The sequence below is a fragment of the Hypanus sabinus genome, chromosome 13 (genome assembly GCF_030144855.1).
Source record: "Hypanus sabinus isolate sHypSab1 chromosome 13, sHypSab1.hap1, whole genome shotgun sequence".
NCBI classification, from domain to species: domain Eukaryota; kingdom Metazoa; phylum Chordata; class Chondrichthyes; order Myliobatiformes; family Dasyatidae; genus Hypanus; species Hypanus sabinus.
The window spans coordinates 91,437,428-91,452,766 of NC_082718.1; the positions used below are offsets into that span (position 1 = coordinate 91,437,428).

The 15,339-nt window shown below is 39.9% G+C and overlaps 1 protein-coding gene across 1 annotated transcript in view; it reads left to right on the plus strand.

Moving 5' to 3' along the window:
* Window positions 1-15,339, plus strand: part of setd1ba (SET domain containing 1B, histone lysine methyltransferase a) — a 153,908-nt gene that overhangs the window by 108,582 nt on the left and 29,987 nt on the right. The window contains exon 9 of the mRNA XM_059988198.1: window positions 6,057-6,239. Within this exon, the coding sequence (XP_059844181.1) occupies window positions 6,057-6,239 (183 nt within the window). The remainder of the gene's footprint in view (window positions 1-6,056; window positions 6,240-15,339) is intronic.

Below are 15,339 nucleotides of genomic sequence, written 5' to 3' on the forward strand. Positions count from 1 at the left end.
CAAGACTTTACGTGACCCTGATTGGGGAGTTATGCAGGCGATATGCCTTTGCCCATGGGTGACCTGCAGTATAGCAGTGGGACAGAGTGCCTTGAGACATATCTCCACCCTGCCGTCCTCACTCTTAAGGAGATCAAAACTGTTCTCAGTACCATGCCAAATGCCCAGTATCATCACTTACCAAAGGCCTGTATAACTATAACAAATCTACCCCTCTTTTTCATATTCCTTTTCCTTTGTAATACAGCCCAATATCTCAATTGCCTTCCTAATGCCATACTGTACCTAAATACTCACCTTCTGTACTTGATGGACCAAGACTCTTTGTCCTGCTTAATTTTATAGTCTCTCTATTTAAACAAGATTCTTCCTTTCCACTTTGGATATCCTTGCATTTTCCCATGTTATACCCCATCAGCTATGTCTTAAAAAGTGCCCGTATGCATTTCGTATTCAGAGTGGAAGCTACTTACCGATCATCGTGCAGTGACACAACTGATATGAAAGTGTAGCTGAAGTTCAAAGTAAATTCTATTATTAAATTACATATATGTCACCATATCAACTCTGACATTCATTTTCTTGTGGGCATACTTAATAAATCTATAGAATAATAGCCATAATAGAATCAGTGAAAGACAGCAAACGTGAAAATATTCAGCAAGCCAGGCACTACCTGTGGAGAGTGAAAGAAGGCCTGAGGTGGGATGCAAAGCAGGAGAGTCCCCAAACCTTCTCTCTGTCCTTCCACCATCATGAAGCAGCTGAGTTTTCCTTGATATTTTGGCCTATATATATATCCATCATTCAACATCATCAAAAACAACAGATTGTTTCACCATTATCACTTTGCTGTTCTTGTTTTTAAATGGTCTACAGCTTTCTACTTTCAGCAGTAACTAATACTTTAAAGGTTTTAATGTTTGACGTGAAAGACATAAGTTTTTCTTTATACCCTCTGCACAGTTAAATCAATTTCATAATTCTCTCTATTTTCTAAACACTTAAATGCATATGTTTGTACATAGGGTATCTCTCACCCAAAATTACTTTGTTTTCTTTATTAATGAATGTTTGGTCTATAAATTATTCATTATAAATAATCTTTTAATTAAATTTGTTAGCTGTGGTGTTGTATTGTACATGTTCTGTAGATTTAAGAATAGAATTTTCATATGAACAAAGCGTAAATGACACATGCTGATAGTGAAGCATACCCTAAAATGTGGATTAATGCACTTCAGGGGGATAAAAGTATTTGAGATATATAACTTCATCTAAAACAGTTGATCCATTTTCTTGTTTTTTCCAATTGATAAATAACCCTTAACACTTAGTAGACCAAGTATGGATAATGCCATATGCAGTATGATCTATTCAGTGGGTTTAAATTCAGTTACATATTGACTAAATAATTGAATGAAATCGTGAGTTATTGCTGATACAGTACATTAGCTGGTAAGTGCTTGTTCAGAAACAAAACTTGACTGATAGGAAATTCCCTTTGCATTATTCATGGGCAATATTGCATAATATTGCCTGCTGTATTTTAACCAAATAAAAACAGAACTAATGTTTGGAAGATATCAATATGTCATCCACCTTTCTACCTCTTTAAAAATAGGATCATTGAATATTGATTTCTCCTTTAAACTTGAATGATTTGAGCCTTTACTCACCAATACTTTGACAAACATCCAACCTCAACAATGGAAAACATTTGTTTGGTAATGACACAGAGATTAATTGAATTAGGGGAAACAAAGGAATTACTGAGAAATTATTGATTGAATTCTTAATGTATAAATTGACCACCAGCCAAAAGAAAGTCTTTTTTTCATCTAGTAATTACTATGTTACAACTTTACTTGGAACATCCAGTTTTGACAATGAGTTTACTTTCATACTTAGTTGCTGCTGGCATTTAGGGCAGCAATGAAGATCCTCCACCTCTCTCTGTAAAGAGGGATTCTTCATTGCTGTTACCGCAAAAATCATTTTTTGACCAGTCAGGGTTGTGAGCCCTGAGCTGAACCCCCGAACCTGGAGGTCCGGTGGACCATTGTTCATCTGCTCTCTACACTTTGACCTGTTTGGCATGTGTGAACCTACCAAGAGTCAATGCACAAGACCCTGACTCCAGCCAGCCTAGCTCTCTGGATCATTGAGGCATGCAAGCCTCCAAACCCTATAACAAGGTTGTGGTCCTCTTGGAGGAATGAGTTTCAAACTGATCAAGTGAAGAAAATTAGAGAATTTTAGGAAGGAAGTTTTAAGAATAGGATTAACTCCAATATAAGAATAGAGAAAAGTGGAATGAAGTAGTGAAGATTTCAGGCTAGGAAAGATTGTATTTGTATGGTACTTCAGTAAAGTCGAAACTCGACTTACTGTTTCACACCACTCTCCTTACATCTCCTAATGGCAAACCTATAAATAATACTAGATCACCTCAGTTGTCATACATATTTCACAATCCAAGAAAAGTAAAATCTGTGTTTGCACTGTTGAGTGATTTCCACACATCAAATGGACATAATAAAACTTCCTGAGAACATGCTGGTGGCGGGGAGCCTCTCCTGGCAGCAATTAGTAGTTCAATAAAATAACACCTTAGAGTCCTCTGTTAATCAGAATCAGGTTTAATAGTGTGTGTGTGTGGAAATAAGTGACATTAAAATTTAAAAAAGTACTGAGATTCAATGTCCATTCAGAAATCGAATGGCAGATGGGAAGGGGCTGTTTCTGAATTGTTCAGCGGGTGGCTTCAGGCTTCTGTACCTCTTCCCTGATGGTAGCAATAAGATTAGGCAGGGCATGTCCTGGGTGATGGGGGGTCCTTAATGATGGACTCCGTTTTTTGAGGCATTACTCTTTGAGGATGTCTTTGATGCTGGGGAGGCTAGTGCCCATGATGGAGCTAATCACGTTTACAATTCTCTGCAACTTATTTCAATCCTGTGCAGTGGAATCACCCCTCCCCCACCCATACCAGGCCAGATGGTGATGCAGCCAGTCAGAATGCTCTCCAAGGTATATCTGTAGAAACTTGCAAGTGTCTTTGGTCACATACCAAATCTCCTCAAACCCCTAATGAAATATAACTGCTGTTGTGACTTCTTTGTAGCTGCACCAATACGTTGGGCTCAGGTTAGATCCTCAGAGATATTGATACGCAGGAACTTGAAATCGCTCACTGTTTCCACTTCTGATCCATCTATGAGGACTGGTGTGTGTTCCCTCATTCTACCCTTTCTGAAGTCCACAATTGGTTCTTTGGTCTTACTAACATTGAGTGCAAGGTTGTTGCTGCAGCACCACTCAACTAGCTGATATATCTCGTTCCTGTATGCCCTGAGAATATCATAAGTTCATTATCTGGTTTTACAGAATTTCTTGTTTGGGAACAGCCTGTCATTATTGTTCCTTCTACCATTTATTATGAAAAATCTTACTTTAGAATTTTAGGCTTCATTTACATTTGGAACATTCTGGAATCTGGTTCAAACTAAAACATTCAGTGATTAAACAGTGTTAGAAACAGATATGATGATGGAGTCTGCAAATCAGACAAAAGAAGTAAGTGGCAGGCCATTAGCCCTGCTGTCAACAGTTGAATTAAGTTGTAATGCTGGAGGAACTCAGCAGATCAGGCAGCATCTATGGAAAAGAGTAACGATCAACATTTTGGGCGAGACCCTCCATCAAGACTGAATGTTGTGATGTATTTTACTTTTGCATGTTTCTTGATTTATAATTGGGAAGGGGTAAATTAGTGTCAACAGGGCTGTACTGGGTGCAGACATCTTGGGTTTTATACTAATTGTTGCACCAATATTTTCTGTAGGAGAAAGATACAAGAATTGTTCACCATTTTGCAATTTTAATGCAGTACTAAACTTCTTTTGTTGGAATTATTTCTGTGTTTGTCTACATCTGCTAGTCTCACTTGTAGCCCAGCTTTTGTGTGTTATTCCTCTATGGGTCAGCCAGTTCTCTGGTTTGCTGGCTGCTAATGTTAGAATGAGATCGTACTACAGCACAATCAATCTGATGACATCAGAAAGCAACCAAAACTGATTATTCAATTGAATCTGTCAAGGTAAAAGTTCCACTAAGTTTATTTATGTTTATGGTTAGCACGGTGTTAAATAGTAACCAGAAATAGTGAAAAAGCATAAATTTTGTACACAGTGAAGCTGGTTTTGTTTTAAACCGTATGCTGTCTCTGCAATCAGCAATGTGTGCAGAGTAATTTCTTTTAAGTTTTCCTTACAATATGAAGGAACCCATTTGGTTCCTTATTGGTACCAATCTTCTATCTACTGTTTTATAGCCTATTTTTCCCCCATATTCACCAACAGTCCCCTACGACTTTTATTCTCCTAGCTTCCTTATGATTGATGCTGTTCCTTTCCGTGCCCTGTGGTACATTAGGCGGCAGCCTTGCCATTTCTTTAGCATTTGTCTGCTTTTACGAGGTTGAATTGCTAGCTTGGTGCTCAACCCAGCACGGATGGAAAGTGTGCGAGGAGCTGGCCAGCTTTCCTTACAGTAGGGACAGTTTATAATAGCCAGATAACCTACAAACAAATCTCTGGGATTTAGGTGGAAAGCAGAGCACCCACCCAAGGGAAAAACAACACAGTTCAAAAGGAGCACCTGCAAACTCTACAGACACGAGCTGAGTTCAGGACTGAACTCTGGTCACTGATGCTGCATTGTGCTGTCCAACGGTGCCACCCACTGGTGTGCTGTTTCCTGCCAGTCAGCCTGGTCCATTAATTTATTTCACTGAATTATCAGAGTGCCGAAGTATCTCTGAAGGAATATTACAGAGCAGTGTTTGATGTTCAATAGACCTTGAGCCTTCCAATGAATCTGCAGCTTTCAAGCAACTTATCTCCTACAAGTGGTGATGGACTCCATCATTTGTGTTATTTCTAGCTCTAGCCAGATGAATTTTATCAGCGCATACAAAGTGGATTGATTCCGCTTTTTGTCCTGGAAAAATGTTTTAACCATTAAAATAGTACATTGATTGTACTGATATGAATTTTACAAATGGTTGCTTTTGTTATTTGCAATTTGCTATGAGCAGCTGTTCAGATTACAAATTGGTTTCTGTTTAACATTAAAACCAATTGCCATAATTTGTAACTAGAAGAGAAGACTTCCAATCTGATTTGTTGAATAGATGTCTATTCAATCTTCAGAATTGAATCTGAATGCTTTTTTTCTAACACTCGTGTAGATTACTCTAGTATGCCATTTTCCCAAGTTTTTCATGTTTTACTTAAATACAGACACATCTTTTTTAGCCATCAATAATAGTTAAATAAATACATTTCATTTAATCCAGTGGCCTGGTTTCATAATCAAAAGAACACAAATCCAAGTCACACAGGACAGTTTCAACAATTTAAATTGCCTGCAAGAAAATTAATTTCAGAGTAGTGTATGATGACATGTAAGTACTTCGATAATAAATTTATTTTGAGCTTTTGAACTTCAGAGATCAGGAATTAAGACATTGGAAGAGTGCCTGTGGAAAAAAATCCAGCTTGTTCACTCAGTATTTTTACATAGTCTGGCTTTTAGATGCACACACTAATGAATACCCCAGTTCATTCCTATGAAAATATTGGAAAGAATGGTCAGAATTATGTGTGCTGGGACACTAACCCTCAATTCTGAACACAATAAATACTCAACAACTCCAGTTAATACAGTAAGCTTATTCTCCTGAATGCACAGGTTGTGAAAGATTTCTCATGGGTTATTTAGCCTGGTGTAATAATTCTCACCAGGCACAATTAGATCAATTAACTAATGCTCTGGACTAACTGTTCTATCTTCCACAAAAATAATGAAAGCAAAACCAGGTTTAAGTTAATTCAAACATCAGTTTTTGCTCAACGTTCACTTTGTTCAAACTACATAGTACATAAATATCTGTATTAATTGGTAATGCTCATGGTGGTTGCTTATTTGGATCAGAATTTTCATTTGGATTTTCTATTTTCTTGTAACAAAATCATTATTCCCTTCCACAGGCTTCACAGACACCAGTAAAATCAGCAGATCAAAGTAAAGATGAGGAGAGACCAAAGCCTAAAGAAACAGCTCCAGCTTCAACATGTCTGCTGGAGACCTGGCCCAAAGGAGAAGGGCTTGGCTATGAAGGCATGGGGCTGGGTATGGGTCTGAGGGGTGCAATCAGATTACCATCCTTTAAGGTAAGTGAAACATAGACCACTAAAAGACAAAAGTCATTTTATGAAATACCATATGAAAATAAAATATTTGAAGAATTTAAGTATAGATCGAAGAATATACTTTCAAGGAACTTTGGAAAATAAAAGAACATTTTTCCATTAAATGAAGAGAGAAGAAAAGAAATCTAGAGAAATTGCAGACAGTTGCAAAAAAACATAAGGTTGTGATAGTAGGTGATTTTTTAACTTTCCAGATATTGACTAGGATCTCCAACCTGTAAAAGGGCTAGATGGGAAATAGTTTGTCAAATGTGTCAGGAAAGTTCTCTTAAATCAGTACATAGAAGTCCCAATTAGAGAGAGTGTGATACCAGATCTCCTAGGGCAGGGGTCGGCAACCCGCGGCTCCGGAGCCGCATGCAACTCTTTCATCTCTGTGCTGCGGCTCCCCGTGGTTTGTTAGTTTTTGAAATGTAATTCGAAATTTGAAGATTATGGTGATCTTGTACAATCTAAAAACGTTGTGGAGACCCCATTTCCTGGCACATCCGAACCGGCTCACAATTAGCCACCATTACGGCTAAGGGAGATAGCCTACAGGGGTTTGTGAGTACGTGTCTTTTGGAGCATCCATGCCCACGGGGACGGGTTGAGGGAGGCTTTAAAGCAAGGCTGTTTAGTTCGAATAAAGTTACCTTTGACTGCAGTGTCTTTATTTTAGCGCTGCGTGTAGCACTACACCGCTACAACGTCTTTTTTATCGCTATTAATATACATCACCACTGCCAATGCCTGACACCCGCCAGTGCGCGCTTTCTTTTAATTCTTCGATCCAAGGTAGGCTAACTATGGAGTAACCTTCAACCCAACGTCTTTTTTTCGGAGTTCAAAATGTTTTTGTTGCATGCAGAAATGTAATTTCGTTTTCTCGGCAGGAGTTCATCAATTTCATAAATGCAACATATTATAGTTTGTTTATACATAGCATAAAGGCAAAAAAAACCGTTGTATGCAGTGTTATTTCATTTTAAATGTCAAACAGGTTTTGTGGCTCCCAGTGTTTTCTTTTCTGTGGGAAATGGGTCCATATTGGCTCTTTCAGTGGTAAACGTTGCCGACCCCTGTCCTAGGGATTGAGATAGGGCAGGTGTCAGCAGTTTGTGTTGGTGATTTTGCATCTGGTGATCATAATGCCTTTAGCTTCAAGTTAATTATGGAAGAGAATAGGTCTGGTCTGTTTGAGATTCTAAATTGGAGAAAGGCCAATTCTGATGCCATCAGCAAGGATCTGGCAAGTGTGGATTGGGACAGGTTGTTTTCTGGAAAAGGTGTATTTGGTAAGTGGGAGGCCTTCGAAAGTAAAATCTTAAGAGTACAGAGTTTGTATGTTCCTGTCAGAATAAAAGGCAAGGTTAGCAGGTTTAGGGAACCTTGATTTTTGAGAGATATTGAGGCACTGGTAAAGGAAAAGAAGGAGGTGCATAGCAGATTTAGCCAGGCAGGAACAATTGAGGTTCTTGAGAAGTGTATGAAATATAAGAGAACACTCTCAAAGGAAATCATGTCATGTCAGTACCTGCTTCCCAGGGCACCAATAGCGAACACAAGAGGGCACAGGGAGGGAAGTTTAGGGGAGACATCAGGGGTAAGTTTTTTACACAGAGGGTTATGAGTGCCTGGAATGACTTGCCAGGGATGGTGGTGGAGGCTAAAACATTAGGGGTATTTAAGAGCCTCTTGGACAGGCACATGGATGAAAGAAAAATGGAGAGTTATTGGGTTAGTGTGGGTTTAGTACGTTTTTTTAAGGATTATATGGGTCGGCACAACATGGAGGGCTGAAGGGCCTGTACTGTGCCGTAGTGTTCTATGGTTCTATGTGGGCTAAGAGAAGGCACAAGGTTGCTCTAGCTGATTAGGTGAAGGAGATTCCTAAGCAAAAAAGATAGCAAGGGACAAAATTGGTCCTCTAGATGATCAGAGTGGTATTTATCATGAAGCCTAAAGAGATGGGGGAGATTTTAAATTGATTTTTTTTGGCATATGTATTTACTAAGGAGATGGACACAGTCTATATCAACACAGCAGCGAGGTCATGGACTTATACAGATTACAGAGGAGGAGGTGTTTGTCTTGAGGCAAATTTGGGTGGATAAATCCCCAGGGCTTGACAGGTTGTTCCCTCGAACCCTGTAGGGGGCTAATGCAGAAATCACAGGGGCCTAGCAAAGAGTTTTAAAACATCCTTATCTACAGATGAGGTGCTGGAGAATTGGGGGATGACTAATGTTGTTCTATTGTTTATGAAAGGCTGTAAGAATAGGGCTGGAAACTGTACACTGGTGAGCCTGACATCAAGTGGGAAAGTTACTGAAAGATATTCCAAGGGACCAGATATATAAGTACAGTGAAACCCCGTTATAATGCGATTGTTTGGGTCCATAAAATGTCATCGCGAGAAAAGCGGGGTTGCACTAAATCAGGGTTCAGGAAAATCAGCATTCAAACTCACCTAGTGTTGATCTAGCATCCTAAAACACCCCTATTTTCGCCCTGTTTGACCCATTTTTTGCTTTAATACAAAAAAACAACAAGTTAAAAACATTCAAGAATATTAGCAATCACTTACAGTTTATTTCTTTAAAAAAAAGATCGAGTGTTCCTTGCTTCAACGTAGCATGTTGCTGGCTGCGAGCAAAATCTAGAATGCTTCTGAGTTGGAGGTTTTTATGTGGTCCACCTCCTGGGTCTCCAGCCAATGGAGGCTAGCCTCGAGGTGTTCAATGGCTTCATACAGTTTTAGGGGTGGGGATAGAGGTGGAGGCTGTTCATTATCATCTTCTTGTGGCTCGAGAACCAGTACACTTGCCTCCGCCGGTGCTACCGTTACGTTACGGACGATCTCGGCGTCCATCAGGTGCTCATATGTTGGGCTTTCGTCGTCGGCAGAGTACCACTGGTGCAGCTCTTCTTTGTTCCATTCAGACAGCTTCTCTGCCTCACGCACATCTTCTTCTGTGAAGCCGTACAAATCTGGCTCATCATCATCCTCTTCCGTGGTGGATTGGTGTGATAAAAAGGCTGGCCCCAGACTCTTCACCCAACATTTCTCTACACATGACGTGCTGACTGCTGCCCAGGCCTTCCCAGCCACGAAGTGTTGATTCCGGTATCCCAAGGTCTCGTGCAACTTGAGTTTGACTATTAGTCTTCATTGCATCGAGTGCATGAAGCTTATCTTTCATAGAAAAAGTTTTTCTTTTTCTAGCAGTTTGTTCCATTTTGAGCAAAAGAAAAGGTCCAGTGACTCACACAAAATTCTGGTGGTACGCAGCAGGCCAGGCAGCATCTGGTCAAGACCCTTCGTCAAGACTAACAGAAAAAAGAGATAGTAAGAGATTTGAATGTGGGAAGGGGAAGGAGAGACCTGAAATGATAGAAGACAGGAGGGGGAGGGATGAAGCCAATAACTGGGAAGTTGATTGGCAAAAGGGATACGAGGCTGGAGAAGGGGGAGTATAGATTGACATGGGCATGGAGTCCAATGACAACGCATTATATGCGAATTCGCGTTAAATCGGGGTTTCACTGTATTTGGATAGATGAGGACTTATTAGGATAGTCAACATGGCTTTGTGCATAGTAGTTCATATCCAATCAAACGTAGAGATTTTTGAGAAAGTTACCGTGAAAGTTGATGATGGCAAGGCAGTGGATGTTGTCTACATGGACCTTAGCAAGAGCTTTGACAAGGTCCCATATAAGAAGTTGGTCAAGAAGGTTCAGTTGCTTGGCATTCATAATTAGGTAGTAAATAGGATTAGGTATTGGTTTCAAGGGAGAAGCCAGGGTGTGGTAGTAGATGGTTGCCTCTCTGATTGGAGGCTTGTGACTTGTGGTGTCTGTAGGAATCTGTGCTGGGTCAATTTTGTCGTGGTTTCTCGTGCCCCACAAACGACCAGGAACGCAGAAGATTCTTCAAGAAGTATTAAACTTTGATTTGCAAATCAAAACTGAGACAGTCATTGAGCTAGTCGCTGATTGCCCACTGGTCCTTGTACATAGATAGCATTTTTATAGCAATCTCCTGGTTTAGTTGCATTAGCATATCCAATCGGTCTACAGTTCTGTATCACAAGTACATCCACCACTATTGTTTCTACCCATTGACTTAATCATGTTCTAATCTACATCTCTTAGCTACCTCTCATTAACACACTATTGTCTTCTACATTCAATTGGATACATGCATAGCAAATAGCAAACTCAGACTACATAATCCACATCTTTTAGCTACCTCTCATTAACAAACCATTGTCTTCTACATTCTTAAGATTTCATTCTCCTACTGAATTGGATACATGCATAGCAAATAGCAAGTTCAAAGCTGACTACATAGTTTTGGTTACACACCAAACAATGCAACTTTTATACTCCAATATACCCCCCTGAGACCCATAGGGGCACACAGAGGAAGAAGACTAAGAGTCCGCGCACAAAAGCCCCAATAAACTCAAGCACTTATTCCCAAATCTCGGGTTAAACTATAATTTTCTGCACCAAGACCTCAAAGTATTCTCTCCCTGTTACCCTGGGCCGCTGAGCCAAAAACCTTTGTACCTGAGACAGGGAAAAAGACTCAGAAGCCCTTACAATCTACTCCCACACTGTCGTTTTGCTCTTGTTCATCCTGCAGGTGTTGTAGGCTGTAACGATACATTTTCGGTGTTTCTTTCTCCACTAAGCTTGCTTCAGTAATTGCCACGAGCATCGGAAATTGTTTGGTTGCAGCACGCACTGCAAGAGACTTGAGACAAGGAAGAAAACAGCACAGCTCAACAATACAATACTGACAGTTATTGCCATTTTAGTCAGCCATGCTCCCCATCCTCCAAGTCTACTTTCTAACCAGTCAAATAACTGATGTCCGAACCCTGCATTCTGTGCACATACCTTGCACTGTGACAAGACAAAGTCCACTGAAGCCTGTAAATAAGGTGACCAAAAACAATCCTCCTTTATTTTCTTTATCACTTCCCCCCTTGCACAATGATCAATCCCATGCGCTTCTGAAATCAGAATCGTCAGTAGAGGGGGGAGCGCTACCAACAAACCGTCTTCCGTGCTCCACAAGCCTTCCAGGTTCTGATTGGTCCCCCTTCATCTCCACATTGTCTGTTCTGCCAAAGTTGCCTTACCTTGTATTTCAATTAGGTCCTCTACTACAGGTTCTGGAGCTAGGCTTACCTGGGGGGGGCAATGACAGCTGACGTACATCCAGATGCTTTTCTGGCTGCCTCGTCTGCAGCTTGATTTCCCTTTGTTATTACATCATTTCCCTTTTTATGTGCCTGACATTTTACTGTAGCCAATGCTTTAGGTTTCATTATGGCTTTTATTAAGTCTAGAATTTGCTGACAATGTTGTATGGGATCTCCACTGATTTTTTTTTTAAACCTCTCTGCTTCCACACTGCCCCAAACAAATGGCATACTCCATGAGCATATGGGTCCATTGTTGTTTGTCGTCTATATCAATGTTCTGGATGATAATGTGGTAAACTGGGTCAGCAAATTTGTGGGTGACATCAAGATTGGGGATGTAATGGACCATCAAAGTTTGCAGAGGGATCTGGGCCAGCTGGAAAAATTGGGCTGAAAAATGTCAGGTGGAATTTAATGCAGACAAGTGTGAGGTGTTGCTCTTTGGGAGGACCTACCAAGGTAGGTCTTAATGCAGTGAGCAATAGGGTACTAAGGAGTGTGGTAGAACAGGGATCTGGAAATACATATCCATAATTCCTTGAAAATGACATCTCAGGTAGATAGGATCATAAAGAAAGCTTTTGGCACAAGCAGATGGTATTGTAAACAAGAGTTTTGGTAATTTAGCCTTCATAAATCGATGCGTTGAGTAAATGGGTTGGAATGTTATGTTGAAATTGTATAAGACATTGGTGAGGCCTAATTTGGAGTATTGTATGCAGTTTTAGTGTTACAGATGTAATTAAGATTGAAAGAGTGCAGAGAAAATTTACAACAATAGGAGTTGAAAACTGAGTTAAAGGACTGAGAGGAGATTTGGTAGAGGTACACAAAATTATGAGGGTATATAGATAGGGTAGATGCAGGAAGGCTTTTTCCACTGAAATTGGGTGAGACTACAACGAGAGGTCATGGGTTAAGGATGTAAGGTGAAATATTTAAGTGGAACTGAGGCAGACCTTCCTCGCTCGGTCAGAGGTTGTTGAGATTGTGAATCAAGCTGCCAGCAGAAGTGATGGATACAGGTTTGATAGCAATATTCAAGACGAATTTGGTTAGATACATGGAAGGGAGGGGTATGGAGGGTTATGGTCTGGGTGCAGGTCAATGGGACTAGGCAAATTAATGAAAAGATGCAAGAAAGGTTCATTAAGAAGTTGTTAGGACAGTATGGCTTAAGATATAAGGAGAGACTGGATTGACTGGGACTGTATCACTTGAAGCTGAGAGGTGACCTTATAGAGGTTTAGAAAATTGTGAGGAGCATAGATAATATGAATGTCACAGTCTTTTTCCCAGGATAGAAAAGTCTAAAGCTAGAGATTATAGGTTTAAGGTGCGTGGGCAAAGATTTAAAGGGAGCATTATGGACAAGCTTTTTACACAAATGGTAGTAGATTCACAGAACAGGCTGCCAGAGGGAAAAAGTGGTAATGGTAGATATTTGGACAGATATATGGATTAGAAAGGTTTAGAGCAGGGGTTCCCAACTTGGGGTTATGGTAGGGGTCCATGGCATAAAAAGTTTGGAACCCCTCCCTTAGAGGACTAAAGGCCAAATGATTAGAGCTTGATTTGAATGGATGAATTGGGCTGAACCATCTGTTTCCATGCTTTGTAACTCTATGGCCCTGTGACTCAATGAATAACAATTGCTAACATCGAGCTTGACAGCCAGGGTTATGAAAGAAACCAATTTTCTTTAAATTTTTAAGAATTTGCAAGATTGCATTCTCTATGTGTATAACTGTTTAACATAGCAGTAATGAAATCTCTCTCTTAGTTGAAAATACCAAGATAATCCATTCATCTAAAGCCATAATTGTTATCAAAAAATAGGTATCTTTTGTTTTTGCCTAAACAGATATTTAGTTTAGGTACCCATTGATGTAAACTTTTACATTATGCTCTGGAGTTAAATTATTCTCATTGCTACTCTAACTAGATTGATAGCTTGATTAAAAGCTTCCTGCAAAGGTAGGACTTTATAGAATGTTTAAGGCTGCCTTTCATCATATATTTTTGACTATCATACTTCCCCCAAGATGTAATCATCCCAGTTGACAAAATGACAGATTATTTTAATCTGACTGTCACAAACCCAATGAAAGTAAGTGCCTGTCAGACAGATAAATTGAACATAACAGTTTTACAACAGAATTTCCATTGGCTACCTGAGCCTTCAGTTATGAGAACCAACAATGGTGCCTTTCATCATATTGAAAGAGCACCACTGTAGCGTAGAGGTTAGCGCCATGCCATCACAGCTCAGAGCATCTGGAGTTTGAAGTTCAAACCTGTCGCTGTCTGTAAGGAGTCTGTACACCCTCCCTGTAGAATGCGTTGGTTTTCCCCGAGTGCTCCAGTGTCCTCCCACAGTCCGAAGACATACTAGATAGGTTAACTGGTTACTGTAAACTGTCCCGTGATTAGTTTAAGGTTAATCGCGTTTGTTGGGTGTTGCTGGGGCAACATGGCTTGAACCTATTCCACGCTGTATCGCTAAAATTAAGTAAATAAATATTGTGATATTCTCTGCAGAAGAAAACGTTTAAGACTTATAATCCTCCAAGTAAATAAGTTACTCCACATCTCTTGTCCAAAGCAGCCCTGATACCTTGAGCCTCCTAACTTAGTATCTCAACATCAAGCCTGTATTTCCCTGCCAGAGTGTGGTATTAACTCTCATTCTTCTGAGCTAACTCAAGAGAATCTCTCATCACCTAAGATGTCAAAAGAACTGTAGATTTGCTCTGAGTTCGGCACTTAAATGGGAAACATTTTGTGCTTCTACTGTTGACGATTCCAGTTGCACCACATAGTCAATGAAGCAAGTTTAAATGTCATTCCTGCTTCTGTAGGAAATCCCCAAAAGGAACCAGTCCTTCCAAAGATGGTGTTAGCAGTGAGGCAGAATTCAACCCAGGATTTTTCCTGCATGGCAGTGAAGTAACCAGCTACTGATAGGTTGAGCAGCTCCAACAGCCTGCCCAGTTCATCAATGTGATCATTTTTCCCAGGTACAAGACAATGTGGAAGAGCAGAACCACATCATGGTATCTGTCCTGACTTACCAAAAATAGCCAGCTTCCATGATCCAGAGAAATTGGATGCTATTACTCGAAGAAATTAAAAAGGCATTAGCAATTACAGAGCAACACACACAAAATGCTGGAGGAACTCAGCAGGCCAGGCAGCATCTATGAAAAGAGTAAAATCAACATTTCAGGCTGAGACACTTCATCAGAATTGTGTGTTGCTTTGGATTTCCAGCATGGGCAGATTTTCTTGTGTTTGTGAATAGCAATTGCAATTGTTTATTTAAGGGTATTTGTATTCAATAGGTCAGTGAGATTTAATAAGAAAGAAGTATAACCAAGGTCAATCAGTATTGATTCAGACACAGCAATTGTTCAAAATGAACAGTCAGCCTTTAGCTGTTTATTCTGACCTTTTGTATGTACCAACATTGTGTACTTTCAAAGGTTCCCAATGTTTTCAAGTTCCTGGTTTTAAAATAAATACCTATTTTTTTTCTAGTGAAGTTCATACAAGTCGCAGTTTTTCCTCCTTGAAAGGTTCCAATGTCAGCTACTATTGTTACTGTAAACTAACACTATGTATTGATGAAGAATTAAAATCTTAATCGCCAAATTGAAGGCATGGCAGAACAATTAATCATCCATGTGAAATATGATGTGGATATGAGCCATACAGGAAGTCTTGGTAAAAGTATTGCTATAGTCAGAGAATTAAAGGATTTAGTGGAACCAAAGGAAGGTATTTGATCTCTAGTTGTGGTCATTAGTGCATTATTAGAGTGTTATGTACCCCACAACTGGGTGTCTAACCAGCAG